We start from the raw sequence: 17,280 nt of genomic DNA, 5'->3' as shown, positions 1-17,280 counted from the left end.
TGGCGGTAAGAGATTTGCGGACAATGAAGAAGTAATCGAAGCTGTAAATGGTTATTTTGAGGAGCTTGACGAATCAGTCTATAGAGATGGCATTAATAGACTGGAACACCGCTATGAGAAATGTATCAGCCTTGGAGGAGATTATGTTGAGAAATAAAAAAAAAAAATTTTTAAAAACCTTGTTTTTCTTGGTCAGGCCGGAAACTTATCAATCCACCCTCGTATAGTCGGATGATAAGGATAACGTGGGTAGAAAAGGTTAGAAATGAAGAGGTATTAGAAAGAATAGGAGAACAGAGGACTCTATGGAAGTCAGTAAAAAATAGGCGAGATAGGTTGGTAGGACACCTTCTGAGGCATGTAGGTCTAGTCAAAGACATATTAGAGGCTGAAACAGGAGTTAAGAGGGGTAGAGGTAGACCTAGATTGGATTACTGTTCTCAAATAGTTAAGGATGTGCGTTGTTCTAGTTTTAGGGAAATGCGAAGTTTAGCTCAGGATAGGAAAAAGTGGAGGTACGTATCCAACCAGTCTTAGGACTGACGACCCTATGATGATGATGATGATGTAATTGTAGTCGCAAAAGACTTAACATGCAAAGAAAAAGTAAAAATCCACCGTCATCTTATGGTATATATACATTAAAATTGGATAAAAACACACAAAAAAAAATAATTGTCACTACAAGTTTTTAATGAATTTTTAACGAGTTTGTTGTTTAAATGATGTCTGTCTTGTAAAATTGAATAAAATGTAAAGTCAGTCTTTATTAATAAATAAAGCCAATCGTATAGCACTGCTTACTAATTAATTACGAATTAAAAAAAAATATCTAAATGCTGTAAAAGAAATAGAGTTGTTTTTATTGACCATTAATTGGATGCTAATAACCCTATAATGATAATGTTGTAATGATATTGAATTTCATACAATTTTTATCCTCACAATACGTTTAGCTTAGAATAAAATGGTAATAAAACAGTTAAAAATTAACAACTGATCTTCAGGGGCATGTACCTTTAAAGAAAATACTTCCTTGCCCTCCCCCCTTGGTTACACCCTTGCATTTTATTTTTTGTTATTCTTCAACCTGCGATAAAAATTTGATAGAAGGTGTACCAATTAAGTCACTGGCTAGATATTCACACTACCAGTATATTGATCTGAATGGATTAGCATTATTGTTCAATTATTTTCATTGTGACATGTTTACGGTATCAGCTGCTTATGTAAGCAAATGTGTACCTAATCGGTTGATCAAAAATAGACAATGGAAAAAAGCATTCGAAATAATACAAAAAATTCTTAATCCGTTTTTCCGATACGTACTCACAATCGACCGGACATTAAATGTAATACCCACCAAAACAATTTAAGTTATCTATGTGTAACGTAGAAATAAGAAATGATTACAATATCAACAAATTAGGAACTTTAAATATTATACCTACATATTTATTTTATGAATTTTTTTACGTCTGATTTGTAATTATGTAACTTTAGCTTCTTTATAATAGATTTAAGTATTATAACAATGGACTGTTCTTCTATAATAATCTCGTTTAACGACAATGTAAATGCAAAATAATAATAGCCACTGTATAAATTAAATTGGTTATTATTTTATTTCCTAGTTGAGTACACAATAATGTATGTATTTACCTACCGTAAGGAGGAAATAACAATTTCGCTAAATTAAGTAATAATTGTCAATTTTCTATCACAATATCATTTCGCTAATTAATATACACACTAATATAGTATGTTTATTTTAATATAGTTTCTAGATAACTATACAAAACTATCATCAATCCGTAGGTTTTGTTTTATCTTTTTAAGAAATAATATTTGTGCTCGAAATTGATTAATTTGAAACTTCGGAAAAGGTTATTAAAGATGTCATGTTTGGATGCCTGGGTGTAAAATGTGGAAAAGAAAATTTAAGAAGTGTTTGCGATACGGTGTTATAGGAGGATGTTACAAAATACCATGGTTGGGAAAGGTTAGAAATGAGAAAATACCAAAAAGAGTAGGAGAACAGAGGGCGTTGTGGAAGTCAATAATAAATGGACAAGACTGGGTGGGGAGAACACTTTTTTAGATAGAAGAGCTGGTAAGACATATTGGAAGCAGATTCAGGAGGTAAGAGGGGCAGATGTCTACCTAGATTATATTACTGTCCGCTAATAGTTAGATGAAGAAGTGAAAGTGTGGATCCAACCACTTTTCGAGCTGAAGACTTTATGATGATGATGATGGATTTCAGATTTTTATGTTATTTTAGTCATTTTTTATACGACTACTATTTCATAATTTATTCAAATGTTCCCTTTTAAAATGTTTTGCTTTTTAAAACTTATAAAACTAAAAAGTCGGAGGATAATAAACAGACAAATGGGCGATTTTTTAAAGTCTATTGTTTTTTCTTTATGTTTAATTACCAAAGCACAGACCGGAAGATTGAAGGCCAAATTATTATCCAATGACTTGAAAATTTTGAACGATTCATTTAGTCATCATCACCATTTGTTTTATCTATCGTCCTCTGTTGATTCATATGTAATTATTGTACTTACCACTTCCTTCGTCTCCCAAAATATGCCCCCAACCCCCGCATTGTATTTTAGATCCATCAGGATTTATTAAAAGAGTGTTTGAACCAGTTCCTGATATACAAACAACTCCCCCTTTGGACGATGTAGCAGCAATTGGCCCCTCAGTATCACTACCCACCGCGTACCTTTCGCTAAGGTTTGGATAATTTTCCAATAAACCTCTAACTAATTCCTGGTTTAATTCGTCTACTTCACAGCCGGTCAAACTTAATCCCTAGAAATACAACTAGTAAAATTTACGTATTTATTTCATTATTAAATGTAAAATTCTTCACCCTTTTCATTAAAAATATTAAAACATAACAACTCAACGTGATACATTATTTAATACAGGATAAATGTCAGTAGGTACATAGTCACCTAAAATTTCTACGCATTTAGTTTTATTAAAAAGATTAGATTTCAAAGCAAAATAACTATGCATTATGAAAACAATTTGTACCTAAATAACGGTCGACAACGGTGTTTTGTTGTATAAAAATGTTCTTACAAAAGTCAACGTACTAATGCGGTTAGGGGTACATCTTCTGGAATTCCTGCTTCCCTTTTTGCATCATTTGTCATTTGTACGATATTCTTACGGCACTGCTCCATTCCTAAAAGGAAATAGCTCGTTCCTGATTTTTCTAATTTTACAATTACTTGGCCGCTCGAATTTAGAAGGACAATGGTTGATCGAGAACCACCCCTAAAAATAAAATTATGATTCCTAATTTATAACTACAGTACATTTCATGGTAGATAAATCCTTTAATCATTAGATACAAGTGCAGTCCCAAGTTCTATAGTCACAAAAGATTAAGCAGATAGAACTTCAGTAATAATCTCTGCCAATAAGTTATTTTTGGTTAGTTATTTATCGAATCTAACAGATATGGATAGCGATTTCAATACTATTAGACCTCATCAGCACGGTATGGGCAGTCTCAAAAAGTCACTGGTCAATTTGAAGAGCTCTTTAATCTAATTATGACAATATATCGTCACCACACCGATAGAACACTGAGATAGAAAAATTAGTTTCTAATCAAAATATTACCATTAGAAAATAATTCAGCCCGTATTATTGTAGTGCAGTAAAACATATGCGATAAGATAAGGGCTGTCATTTTCCTTTACCAAACTAAAGCTAGGCTAGTTGAAAAAATTAAAGGATGGGAAACAACAAGTGTAAAACAACATATGAAAAGATAAGCTCATTGGGGAATCAAGGAAAAATGATGGAATCCACTTCTATTTACTCCATCAGGATTCTCTAACATTCATTTTAAAACAAAACCATTTTTATTCTTACAAAAAAATAGTGGTGTAGGTAGTGATTTTGACATTTTTAAGCATACAATCACGATTAGAATTTTATCAGTCATGATAATAAATGGAATTATAAAAAAAAAACAATTAATATACGCTTAATAAGAGGAAAAGCTCCTAACTGGGATAAATTTAACAGAGTTGATAAAAACTTGTTATCAATATAACAAAACCAAGTGAACTAAAAAAGCAATGCCCTATTATAATTTATAGCTCATTGATCTTCGTTTGTTCATTCAACTTATTATTTATTTTTTTCTATTTGTCTTGACGAGCGTTATTATGAAATAAAATGATAATTTTTGTTCTGGTGTATTTTCTATTTTATTCTAATTCTACGCAATAAATAATACTTCAATCAATGTAACATTATCTTTAAGAAATTGTTGATAGGTTCCTATGTATAATTATTTCAACAAAATAATAGACACTGATTAAAATGTACAATACATGCATAATATCTAATACTAGAAAATAAAAAAGATACTTTGGAATAAGTTAAAAATTGCATAAAAATAAACTAAAGAAAAGAATGTTTAACAGACAACAGTCTGATAAAAGCGACATGCAAATAATCCTAATGTCAGCAGATAATGCAATAATCTAGGATATGTCAATATCGGTGTATTGTGGATTCATACATTATTTTTCAAAGTATACATTCAAAAAATAATGTTATACAAAACAGACCACTGAAGATAACCATAAACATTAATAGCTTAAGACAGAACAAAAAAATAAGACGCACGAATTATTTGGTATGCTTCATTTTGGAATTAGTTATTAATTAATGTAAGTAGCATATCTGTACACAGGTAATTTTATTAACAAAATTAATGATCAATATTACGTAATCTAATAAAGTATCATAAGTTCGTCGACTGTTTTCATGGTCAAACAAGAATTACCACAATCTTATGTTAGGAATTCCGTACAGATATAGAATTACTAATCTTCCACTTAAGACCACAGATATTAGAAATTTTTCTATTTCTATTAGAAAATACCCGCTTATAAAATATAATTTATATCATCTTCCTGAATATTGGTTACATGTTACAACAATATTATATTTAAATTTACTTTTTTTGGGTATTCCCATTTCTTATTTTATCATGGTACACTTTCTGATGTATCATTTTAATGTCATAAAAGCTGATATAGTAATCTTTAATTCATTTTAAAAGCGCCTTACAATTATTATGATCATTTAATATAGGCAGATACCCGATAAAATTAAAATGATAAATTAACTAACTTATTGAATTATTAAAAATTTATTATTTCCTNACCTGTATACTTCGGTTGGGAACAGATATCGTGCGGTACACGAAGAAAACTAAATTTTTATGACAAAGCAGAAATTTGTAAAATTTTCGGTGGCAAATGACTGAATTTGCCGTAGGAATAGTAGAATTTATTACAATAGGTAACTTGTAATAATCTTGTAAAAGTTTCTTAATTATTACAATTAAATTTGTAATATCAACTAAAATATCTAGTAAATTTATTTCTGCTGGGATTTTATTTTTACAAATTCCAAACTGTGATTTTTATTATTTTCGCTTACGAAGCAACGGGCTAGAGGGATAAATTGTGAATATATTGCTTTAATATTTCGGTAAATTTTCGTTTTTCATTTTGTCCGAGTGTGTAAACACTTTTCTGAATCAAATTGATAAAATTATAAAAGGTAACAGATACACTAGATAAAATTCGAGATACAACAATCGTCTGGTTAAAACTTTTCTGAATTGATTATAATTTCAGTTACTTGTGCACATGTGGTATTAATTGTGTAAGCAAAATAGATAGGCGTGCACATTCATATATTAATAAATAATTAAAAATCACTTTCACCGATAAACCGATAGAATACTTTTGAAAGTCACATATTTGTGAACAAGTTTAAAACTTGACGCATTTATACTATCTCTGGCAAAGAATTTGACTTAGGTCCTAATTCACCTAATTAAACAAAAGTATTTTGTGACTTTCGTTACTATCAGAAACGATTGAAGCCGAATGACTTTATTTTAAACAGCAAAAGATAAATTCGTAATTTTTATCAATTTTCGTTCATTACAAAACAAATTTTAAAAGTACGTTAAACTCTAACAAAAAAAAGACATTCGCAAAACTAGAGTAATATTCTAGTAATATTATCCAGATAGCCAATAATTAGTTAAAAAATAATCAATGTTGCATTTTGTTACTCAACTACAATAAATAGTTGTTATTTTAAATAATAGTAATACATATTAAATGTGTTAGATAAATTTAAAGTAAGTTTATAAAAAAAAGATTGAAGAAGAACATACATTTAAATCATTTAAACGTTTAAAAACTACTTTTAATGAATATACGTTGACACTGGTATTGTTCTTTTTATCTTTAATGATAATGATGATCAAGGCAAAATCGAAATTCAGTTCAACACAATGCTTACGTGGGTTCGGAAGCAAGCTCGAATTTGTCGACAGGCGTTCTTTTTGAGAATGAAAATAAATATGTTAGCAGAATGCTTCAAATATTTAGTAAAATCAATGGTACATGATTTAATGCCTATTTTTAGTATCTCTTAATCTCTTATCCATTGTAAAACAATTTATTAAATGATTTACTCATTTCAGAAAAAAGAAAAGAGTAAAAATCATTTTAAAAAAGAATCAGATATATATTTATTTAAAAGTATTAAATTTAATATGCTAAACTTTTATTGGTACCTACTACCTGCATATAAATCAAAATTTTTTTGAAACGATTTTAATTTTAAATAATACAATATTAATTAAACAAATAATTAGCGTAAAAATCATACCCTTCTATTCCGCCAATAACTCCGCAATCCATATTATTTCTTTCACAAAAATTAAAAAAACAATACGAAAAATTAGTTCGCACTTTACAACATAACTTCGTGTATACTTTCACGTCCAGCAACGAAAAGTCAGGATAGACTTGATAATACCAGAATACACAACGTGCGCTTAAAAAATATCTACAGGCGTATTATACATCGTGAATAAAACTTTTTAAATTAATTGAACACTGGCGACATCTCTCACCCACGAGTAAAACCGCAAGGCTGGAAACGCAAGTAATAAGATAGGTATTTTTTATACTATCGAGTTCTTTGCCTGTTTATATACAGTATACATAAAACAGCTTGATCACGATTTAAAAATTTGTTCGTTAATTATTTATATACCAAACACTAATCTAGCAAATATTGTTCTGTGACTTTAATCACTCGTAGATAATTATTTAATTATTATTTTAAAAAAATAAACGGGCAACAGGATAAGATTGGCAAGTGCGCAGAGTTAAACTGTAGTGCGCATTCTTTTATACGTCATTAAAAAATTAAAATCATGGCTGATCCAGTAGAGCTGCGTATGAGTGTTACTTCAATAAAAAGAGTGGATCCATATGTGAAAGAGATTTTGGCAACTTCAAGCCATGTGGCTCTTTACCAGTTTAATCCTCTAATAAATGAATGGGAAAGAACAGAAACTGAAGGTGCTTTATTTTTGTATAATCGCAGTGGTGAACCATGGCACAGTATTATGATCATGAACAGATTAAACACCAACAATTTAATCGAGCCTATAGTAGAAGAATTTGAACATCAGATGCAATCTCCCTTTCTACTTTATCGAAATTCAAAGAATAAAATTTACGGTATTTGGTTTTATAATCGTGATGAGTGTGTGAACATAACCTATTTACTCGAATCTCTAATGGAAGGTCTCAAAGAAAAGCAAACAGAAAAGACTAAGAAACGTGAAAATCGAGTGGACATTTTTAGCATGTTGACAAAAGCTCAAGAAGAATTCACCAACAAAACCCCCAACAAAAGTGACTATAACAGCAAGACACCAAATAAGAGTGAATCTGTGCCTCAATATTCTTCAACTCCACGAGCACCGGACGTGACCTCGCAAAGTGTAATGGACTTTTTTGCAAAGGCAAGCACGAAAAATGTTACGCCGGCAGTACATGTACAGGGTAGCGAAGGTGACAATCTTCTACAGCGTTTAATGAGTAATCCAGCTCACAGTGTAGAACATATCGAGAAACAGCAAAGATCTATTACTCCCCATGAAATTTCATCTCGAAGACAAGTAGATGCTAGACGCAGCATTCCTATTAGTTTTAATGGAGATAAAAGTTTATCTCGAAATGGACTGAATGATATTCGAATTGCATCTCCTAATCAACCATGCACTTCTCCTTTATCAAGCTTTCTAAATCAAGCCCAGAATTTGACGCTGGATGATGTGGATGTTACTGGTACATCTCCTTTGGCAAATTATTTAGAAACCCCTCAAAAACTTCAACTTATGCCTCCCATGATGTTTGCCTCTTCATTTTCAAATAAAGATGCCCAGGAAGCAGGCGGCAGCTCTGATCCATGTGACTCTGAGAAAGGAGTTGATTTATTAACTAGAAATCAGATTTTACAAGCAATGACTTATCTTCTTAAAAATGACCCTGATTTTATAACAAAATTGCATGAAGCATATGTTAAATCTGTTAATGAAAAATTAAAATTAACCCAACAGAATACTGGTATTAAGTAAAGTGGTTGGACGTTTTAAATATGTATTTTAACATACTCCAAATGTAATTTTATGAAATAGTACTTGTGGTTTTGCTTTATACATTTATTAAAAACTTTCTAAACAATTTGAATTGTTTAGGAATATTTTTCCTAATTACATAATTATTTCCTTATTGTTTCTTTGTCTCATTGATTATAGTTGGATTTATTTTAATTGATTGACTAATACTTTCCTATCATTTTAATTAAATGTATACCTCCACTTATTGTCTATATTAACAGTGCAGATTGAATGTCTACAACATTTTGCCAAGTTTATAAAATTGTAAACCAAGTATTTGGTTGAGTTGGTTGTAAAATGTTTGGTGTTTACCATTCCTTTGTTTTCCTATTCATTTGAATGCCTTAAAATCTGATAAAACAGCTTTAATACTGTTTTCATCTTTTAAATAATTTTGATTACAATCAGTATCTTCTAAACAGTTATACTTAAATGTAATAATTGCGATAAAAGATTTATGAAACGTATGCATTAATTAGAGTTAGCTCAGAATGAAGTAAAATAGTTGTTTAGTAGGGCAACTCCATATTAATGTACTTACCACATAGAGATAATGAACTAGTAAAAACTTTACTAGTCGTCCAAAAACTGGCTTATATACTAATTTATTATCTTTAAAATGCTTCTATGAAGGTATTATATTCACTGTGTTGGCAAACTTTACATATACTTAAAATTTTGTCTATAAATAATGAATGACTGTTGTGATAAATTCCTATATTGTTAAATAGAAATTATTAAGACTGGCAATTGGTGTAGCTTATCTCGTTTGTTAAAATAAAACTTACAGTAAAAAGAATTGATCAGCATGCGTTTACTTTAAATTTTCGAAATTGAACGCTCGGTATATGTGTGGCTCTTTACTAATGGAAAGTACATATTTATCATATTAAAAATACAGACTTCAATATACACAATATTTCACTATTTCTGTTCATTTTTTAAATTTTTTTGCTTGAATTTAGATTGGTCGACAGAAATGTACGCATATCGCATCTTATCATTTTTTAAATAAATAATTTTTCTCTATATTTCCGGGTAAAATAAAAAATATCATTATAATATAAATCTATGTGGAGGCACCAATGTTCTCTGGGACTAATTAATAAGTTTAATTAAATATTATTGTTCGCCATCCAAACGTTTACTTTAGTAAATAGTAAGTTTGAAATTCGTGATAATTTTTAAATGTTCGCAAACGATGAAATGTATTTTTTAGATTTAAAAGCTTGAATCGTTATATCTAATCATTTAAGATTTTGCGTTGTAGTGAAACTGTAGTGTTTATCTAAAATAGAAGATAATTAAACGCCCTGTATCTCATGTTTTACTAACCACCCTGTATATAATCGATGTTCAAATAATTGCGCATGCTCAAGTTGTTTAAAACAAGTAATTGATTAATGTAAGTTTGAGGTTATTTGCAACAAATTTCACTTTAAAATGCTTAAAACATAAAGTATTTAAAAGTCGTTTTAAATATTTGGGTAATTATTTTATAATGTCACGGTCCATTCGAGCAGAAACTCGAAGTCGAGCCAAAGATGATATTAAAAAGATTATGCAAGTTGTTGATCGAGTTCGACATTGGTAGGTTTAAGAAATTTATTTTTATGTACAATATAAAAAACTCATCATTTCTAGGGAGAAAAAGTGGGTTACAATTGGGGATACTACAATGAAAATTTACAAATGGGTACCTGTTGCTAATAGTGATGGGAAAAAACTGAAACACAAAGATGCAAATAAGGAGAATCTAAGTCGTAAAACAGCAGCTGTTGAATCAAGTAATTCTAGTTTTAGTATGGCTACAGAAGATTCAAATACATGTGAGTCTATTACATTTGTTATGCACAATGTAATATTCGTTAAATTATTACTTTTTCTTTAGGTTTTTCAACTGTAAGTGATCTGCAGGGTCCTACTGATTTTTCTTCTCACGTTCCATTTTCTGATGATTCTAATTCACAAGGTTGTGATGTACCTGTGAAAAGAATAAAAAGTGATTAAAGTTTTGTTTATTTTAAATTTATATATTTACTTAATGATACTGAACATAACTAATTATTACCATGTATGTGATTAATTAATTGCTTTTTAAAATGCAGTAATGTTTTATAAACATTGCTGAAGATATAATTGTAGTTTTCTTAATTAATTGATTAATTTTACTTATTTAAATTTAATTAAATGTGAAAAAATTAATGTATATTTCTGTTTATGCGCCATCTGTGTAAAATACTATGTAGTAGAAGATCGTTGGTATGCAGCATTAAAATTTTCTTTGTTTTACCTTTTTTGTGAAATTCATATAAAATAATTGAAGTTTACGTTTTAATTGAAAGCAATTCCTTCTTTGGTTAATTAATGTTTGTTTTCTTTATAACTTTTCTTAAATAACTATTGCTTTAGTTGTTGTTTCACAGATGGCAGATATAATATCTGTAATTTAAAATAGATAACGTAGTAAAATAGTAACTGATTACATATACTAAGTCGATTACTCTTATGTTTAAGGGTATGATATTTTAAACCTGCAATAGGGCTGAATTTTAGAATTTTATATAAATGAACACATTGCTCTAGTTTTGATTATTTTTCATAGTTTATAATTCGTTGCATAGATGGCAGATAGTGCTCTATATTACGGAAATATAAACTTACTAATATTCGCAACATATTTTAAATTAATAAAGGGATTAATTATCAAAATACATATGTGAATTTATAGTTTTCTTGGAATTAATGATATAGTAATAATATGTTTATAATTGTTAATTGTAAAAATAAGAAAAGTAAGCTGTGCATTTTTATTCTGTCAAAAAGTATTAACCATATTAATATTAAAGCGTCACTTTTGCATGTATTTTTAATTTATGTGCTATAATTAAGTGTGTAGGACTTACTGATAATTCTGATATTAAAAGGATAATGAAAACATCCATCGCTGTTGGGGTAAGTTTTATTTAGTAGAGTTTGCTACTTAATCATAAACTTTTTTAAATGTTGGGAGTAGGAGAGGAAATTTATTTCACTTTTACGTATTTAGAAAAACCAAATATTAATCGAAATAATTCAATTGTTCTGTAAAAAACAGAAATTTCAAATTGTATCATATTATGTATCTAATTAGAATTTTGGCTTCAATTTACGAAATATGCAATAATTTTAGTGCCTTTTTCGAAAGCAGAAAGTAAATATCCTCTAAGGTAAAATTTACATATCACGGGTTCTTGGAAAACTTACATGAAAAAATCGGGGGTTGTAAACCTTCTCTTACAAATAAGGTTCCGAATACAGAATTTTGCGTTTGTTGTCCTGCCCTAGTTTTATGATCAGTGACAAACTCACGGTAATTATTTGGAATTGGACTCCGAACAAAACTCGCTCTAAAAAATTTTACACCCTCTGGGGACCATTTGAATACATGAAAATAGTAAATTTTTAATGGAGGAAGACATTTTTAATAATCATTTATAAATAAAAATGTGATAGAACTTTTTATTTCCCGTAAAAAAATGAAATAATTATTCCCATTTTTGTTGTTTATTTATTTATATATCTGTATATATCTGTGTGTCACGTTTATTATTCTAGGGTTTAAACGTTCCACCGTCAACCTAAAAAGGTAGAACATGCTTTCTTTAAATTAACCGTAAAAAGTGTCTCCTCCGAATTAAAAAACGTATTTATACCCTACAGAATAGTCTTCAGGGGATTTAATTTTTTTTTGGGATGATAACAGCTAGAGCCCCACCTCTAAATAATATAATCACCAAACTCGCAGAGGCTACGTACCTTATTTACCGGAACTTATTATTTACAAAAAAAATGTATTAAACATCTATCGATTTTTGTTGGAAGGTTTTCATAATTATGTCATTTTAAGCTATTTCTAATAAGAAAAAGTTAAATTTTCTAAAAAGTCGTGACAGGGAAGTTTTATCCCATCCAAGTACAAACAGAAATTAATATTTAAAGAAGACATTTAAACTAGAAAATAAAAATAGGTAGGCATTTTGGATTTCGTATTGTATTTCAATTATTTCGAATAAAACATCTCTATTTTTACGGCGTAATGAGGATTAAATTCTTAACTGATTAAAACTTGATAGTTCGTATAGGTAAAGGTAAAATTAATCGATATGAATAAATTGCGGAGTTGATGATACACTGTTGTAATAATTGTTTTTCAATTTGACGTTTTGTTTGGTATAAACGTCCGTTTTATAGCGTTGCGTCGTTATTTCTTCGGGGTTGTGATGGCGTTCTCGAGTGATTTAATCAACTTGATTGTGAGTAATAAAAAGTCGGACGATGAGCGTTGCCGATAAGCAGCTGAATCGCTTACCGACGCTTCTTAGTGGGATAATTGAAATGCGCTACCCGCGTCGCATCGCAGCCCTTCTTTTCGTTCCCGTCTCATTCTTCTTCTTCTTATTTCTCTTGGTAGGTACCGTCATTGTTTCGATAACGCCACGAAACGTCCCTTTTAAAGAAGAACAATCACTTTAACGATTTCCGGCCAATCGAATACATATACGGGTTGATCATTCATATAAATAATAATGTTCTATAGCAGAAGAAGTGGCGATTTTAGGTATTTAGGGAGTCAGATAAGTCAGGACGGAAGGAGGAGTAGGGATATAGCTTAAGGTTGAATTGCCGTCAATAAAAAGAAATTATTTCTAATTTCGAAGAAGATTGTTAAAGGTGTATGTTTGGAACGCGGCGCTGCACGGGTGTGAAACATGGACGGTGGGCTCGGCGGAAAGAAAAGGTTAGGAGCGTCCGAAATGTGGTGTTACCTGCGAATGATGAGGATACCATGGATAGAGAAGATTAGAAATGAATAGGTATTAGAGAGAATAGGAGAATAGAGGACTTTATGGAAGTCAATAAAAAATAGACGAGATAAGTTGGTATGACACCTTCTCAGGCATGAAAGTCTAGTCAGAGACATATTAGAGGCAGAAACGGGAGTTGAGAGAGGTAGAGGTAAGACTAGATTAGATTACTGTTCACAAATAGTTAATGATGCGAAGAGTAACTTCAATTTGTCAGAGGGTGCCCTCGAATCTTAAGTGAGAGATTTTGAATTATCTACAGATCAGTTACGTTGGTAGTTTTACGATGGGGTAGGTAAATACTACAGGATGTTGCGATGGAGTTTAGGCTATCATCGAAAAAGCTCAACCTTTAGTTTCATCAGCTTTTACTACTGTCAACGAAATTTAATATCTCGAAGTGGCAAATTTGAAGCTATTTTGAAAGACGTAGGTTTCTCTTCTGAAATTATTATCAAATTTTTCGTCCATTATCCATTATGTCTCATATGGTCCCCGGCATCCTAGGACCCCCTCGACGTTGCTCCCATGTGAGCCATAACCGAAAACACCACTTTTCTAACGACATTAGATTAATCTTTAGAGGATTTGGCTTTTGTAAAATTTTACTTACTACTTCTTTAGGAGATTGAAAAGATTTTAGCGAAATTCACATTTTTTTGCCTTGCAACTGGAATAATACAAAAGTTACCTGATTACTAAGTCGTCTAGTTAAAGGATGGAACTAACTTAAGTGAAGCTAAACAATTCCAGAAAAATTCTTAAAAATGTCATTTCTACGCCTTCTTAATACTTTTTATTACAACCAAACACATCGTAAAGATATATTTCATAGTGCGAAGGAACAGCGTCGGATGTAATGTAGATTTTAGGGTAATACTAGGGACTTTTTCCTATTTCGTAGCTAGTCCATTTTTCAGTTGCCTAGCGAAAAACGATTGGAGCCGCCAAGCTGGCGGTACACATAGCGTATCTCGAAACAGAGAGGGTGTAGAAAAGTGTAAACGCCATAATTTGTCACTAGTTTGTCCTAAAGGTGGTACATACTTTTAGAAAAAATACGTATATATATAACTTTGTCGTACTGACTTGATGTACGTATGGATAGGAAAGGTTAGAAATGAGGAAAAGTTTTAGACAAAGTAGAGGAAAAGTGGGATGGTAGAAGACGTTGTTAGATATGAAGGGTCAGATAGACGTATTAAAGGCAGAGTCATAAGTAAAGGGGGGTAGAAGAGAACCTACTTTGCTAGATGTTGAGATGATTTAGTTTGGGAAATACTGACGATCCTGTAATGATGATGAGAACTTTGCCAAATTTTGTTAAATGACAAAAAACATCAATACAAAAACTGTTAGATTTAATCACGTTTGGAGATTACGATATTATAACTTAAAGTTTATCAATGTAATAATAATAGCGAGAGCGATCCATCTAATTCTAGTATCTGTACGACAATAGACATGCAATTACGTCATATGTACGTATAATTATAGGTAAGGTAGGTGGAGATGTTTTCTAAAAAAAACTAATCGTATAAGATGTATTTTCTTATGTTTGAAGATTAAATTATAATATAATAATAATAATAAGTAGGTATATATAATAATAAACGAGTTAACAAATATGATAAGATAAGTACATAGGTTGCCTTAATTAGGTATTAATTGAAGGATTTCATTACATACGGGCCGTTCTTTATATGATTTTGCAAACTTAAATTGTACTGGGCTATGACTGACTTGACTTCTTCCATTTTTTCGTTCAAAATTGTTTGTTGCCCATGCTCGTTAATTTCTTCTTCGATGAGAATGATTTCACTTTCGGTACATTCGATTTGTTTTTCTAAATCGAGGTATTGACTGTAGCATTCATTTTTGTTCAATTTATCGTCGAGAAATGCAACATCCTTTTCGCCAGCAGCAATGTCCACTTTGAGCCCGTCTAATTTACCCTGAAGGGCTTTATGCTCTTTCTTAGTTTTCTTGCATTGCTCTTCTAGGGAATTCTGCTTTGCTTCAACATTTGTAAAGCTCTCTGTTTGAACCTCTAGATTGGAAATTTCATTTTTAAGGCGCGTGACGTTGTTTCTATCGATTTCCAGTAATGAATTGATTTTTTCACATTGCTCTTGAATATAACGAAAATGTTTATTAAGTTCGTCAGTGGTGCATTTGTGAATTTGTGAAAAAGTGGATTCAAATGAATTATTAAGTTCTAAGTCGTTTGTGCTCTCTTTTATAATTTGTAGAATGGTAATGATTTTTTTCTGAGTTGTTTCGATCTTGTTGTAAAGTTCGATGATCTTGTCATCGCTGGTGTCCAAGAAATCCAACATGATTTCTTCGCGTCTCTTCATTTCTTTCATTTTTTCGATTTTTTTGTGATTAATCGTTTGTGGTTCTTCTAAAGATTTTATTTCTTCCATTTTTGTGTCAATTTCTTCATCTAGGTATTGTTTAGTTTTAGACATTTGTTCAATGTCATGTTTTGATTTTCTTAACTGTGTCAAAAGAGCCATCCGTTGGTCTTCATGGGAAGGTATTCGCTCTAGCTCATTTTGTAGGGTTTGCTTCTGCTGAACGTTCAGTGCGTATAACCGGAGAAGTTCGTGTTTTTTTTGTTTCATGTGATTGCTTTTAAGACAGTCACTCAGTCTACTGATAATCTTGCATTCGCGGTTTATAAGTCTTTGTTCTTCCGATATTTTGTCGAGGTATTCCTTATTTTTCTGTAAAAGTGTTGTATATTTTTGACGTTCTTCTTCAGACATATTCTCTTCGAATTTCGATTGTTCTTCATTAAGGTTATGTAATTGGTTTTCGAAGTCGTTTAGAATGCGTCGTCTTCTAACGATTAAATTTTCAAGATGATCAATTTCTTCCTGAGAATCTTTACATTTTTCTTTAAGTTTCTTCGTTCCTTTTTCTATGTCGTCTGGTGTATTTTGTGCCATGTGGAAGTCTATGGCGTTATTATACACAGAGAGTAGTTCTTGATATTCGGCAAATCGCCTAGCTGTTCTTTTTGCAGTTTTCTTTAACTCGTTTTTGTTTGCCGAAACGACTGCACTGTTTGAAATCTGTCGTTGCATATTAGCCATTTCTTCTCTGATTAAATTCATTTGGGCTTGCAGTTTGGAGATGTAGAAACGTTTGTCTTTAATAGCTCTGGACTTTCCGTGGGAGGAATACTGCAAAAGTGACGTAGGTTTGGGCGTGATAGGGTCTTTAAGTCCACATTGGGATGTAGGTCGAAGTGGATGGGAAATAGTGAAACAATTTCTCACAGGTTTATTAAATTGAGTAGGATATTTTCTTGGATCCATTTAAAGTGTTTGAAAAGTTTATTAAAATATTTGACAACTGACAACTTTGTTAATTAATCAAATTAGTNTCCAAACACTTACAATGAAACTGCCCCCACAACTATTTTGTTTTACTTTCGAACACGTAGAAAGAAAAAAAAGGGACAATTGCTAGACGGACTAAAGGATCAATATTGCGGGAAAATTGCTTAGGATGAAGTCCAAGGAAAATTACAATTGAGAGTCCTATTAAGCGGACATCGTAAAAACAGGTATTGGGATCCGTCAAATGGGCATACACCATCTGGTGGCAAAATTTATAACTCCACTGAGGGAAAAATTTACATAGGAACTGTGCACGCAAATTGTAAAATTGTTTATTAAAATAATAAAAACACGTTAAAAAAGTAAAAATTTTTTTGATGATGGAGTCGACGAAGTTTTCTTCTAAAGTTAAATCAAATAAAAAGTTAATATGTTCAGCGAAAAGCTGCAATAGCACTTCAGACATAGATCTTCACTCTTCACCTACATTAACTACTTTCCAATAAAAACTAACCGTTTTATATAT

General features: G+C 30.9%; 4 protein-coding genes across 5 annotated transcripts in view; 2 read left to right on the top strand and 2 right to left on the bottom strand.

Moving 5' to 3' along the window:
* Positions 1–6,942, bottom strand: part of LOC108745266 (N-acetyl-D-glucosamine kinase) — a 9,269-nt gene extending 2,327 nt beyond the window's left edge. The window contains exons 1-3 of one of the 2 annotated variants that reach the window (XM_018481410.1): positions 6,748–6,942; positions 3,120–3,303; positions 2,577–2,829 (exon numbers count right to left, since the gene is read on the bottom strand). In XM_018481410.1, coding sequence (XP_018336912.1) covers positions 2,577–2,829; positions 3,120–3,303; positions 6,748–6,779 — 469 coding nt within the window. In that variant the 5' untranslated portion in view covers positions 6,780–6,942. The remainder of the gene's footprint in view (positions 1–2,576; positions 2,830–3,119; positions 3,304–6,747) is intronic. The other variant, XM_018481408.2, reaches the window with a different exon arrangement.
* Positions 6,943–7,139: 197 nt separating this feature from the next.
* LOC108745265 (mRNA-decapping enzyme 1A) lies at positions 7,140–9,353 on the top strand. The gene has a single exon (XM_018481407.1). It carries the CDS (start codon positions 7,301–7,303, stop codon positions 8,510–8,512), a length of 1,212 nt encoding a protein of 403 aa, XP_018336909.1. The 5' UTR covers positions 7,140–7,300; the 3' UTR covers positions 8,513–9,353.
* A 580-nt stretch (positions 9,354–9,933) lies between these two features.
* LOC108745226 (B-cell CLL/lymphoma 7 protein family member A) lies at positions 9,934–10,569 on the top strand. The gene is made up of 3 exons (XM_018481363.2): positions 9,934–10,144; positions 10,199–10,383; positions 10,446–10,569. The coding sequence occupies exons 1-3, from the start codon at positions 10,056–10,058 to the stop codon at positions 10,562–10,564; spliced, it is 393 nt and encodes a 130-aa protein (XP_018336865.1). The 5' UTR covers positions 9,934–10,055; the 3' UTR covers positions 10,565–10,569.
* Positions 10,570–15,003: 4,434 nt separating this feature from the next.
* Positions 15,004–16,767, bottom strand: LOC108745230 (myosin-15-like). The gene has a single exon (XM_018481366.1). It carries the CDS (start codon positions 16,728–16,730, stop codon positions 15,066–15,068), a length of 1,665 nt encoding a protein of 554 aa, XP_018336868.1. The 5' UTR covers positions 16,731–16,767; the 3' UTR covers positions 15,004–15,065.
* Between the last annotated feature and the right edge of the window lie 513 nt (positions 16,768–17,280).

Source organism: Agrilus planipennis, unplaced genomic scaffold (genome assembly GCF_000699045.2).
Source record: "Agrilus planipennis isolate EAB-ADULT unplaced genomic scaffold, Apla_2.0 scaffold38, whole genome shotgun sequence".
Lineage (NCBI taxonomy): Eukaryota > Metazoa > Arthropoda > Insecta > Coleoptera > Buprestidae > Agrilus > Agrilus planipennis.
This window is presented reverse-complemented; position numbering and strand designations above follow the sequence as displayed.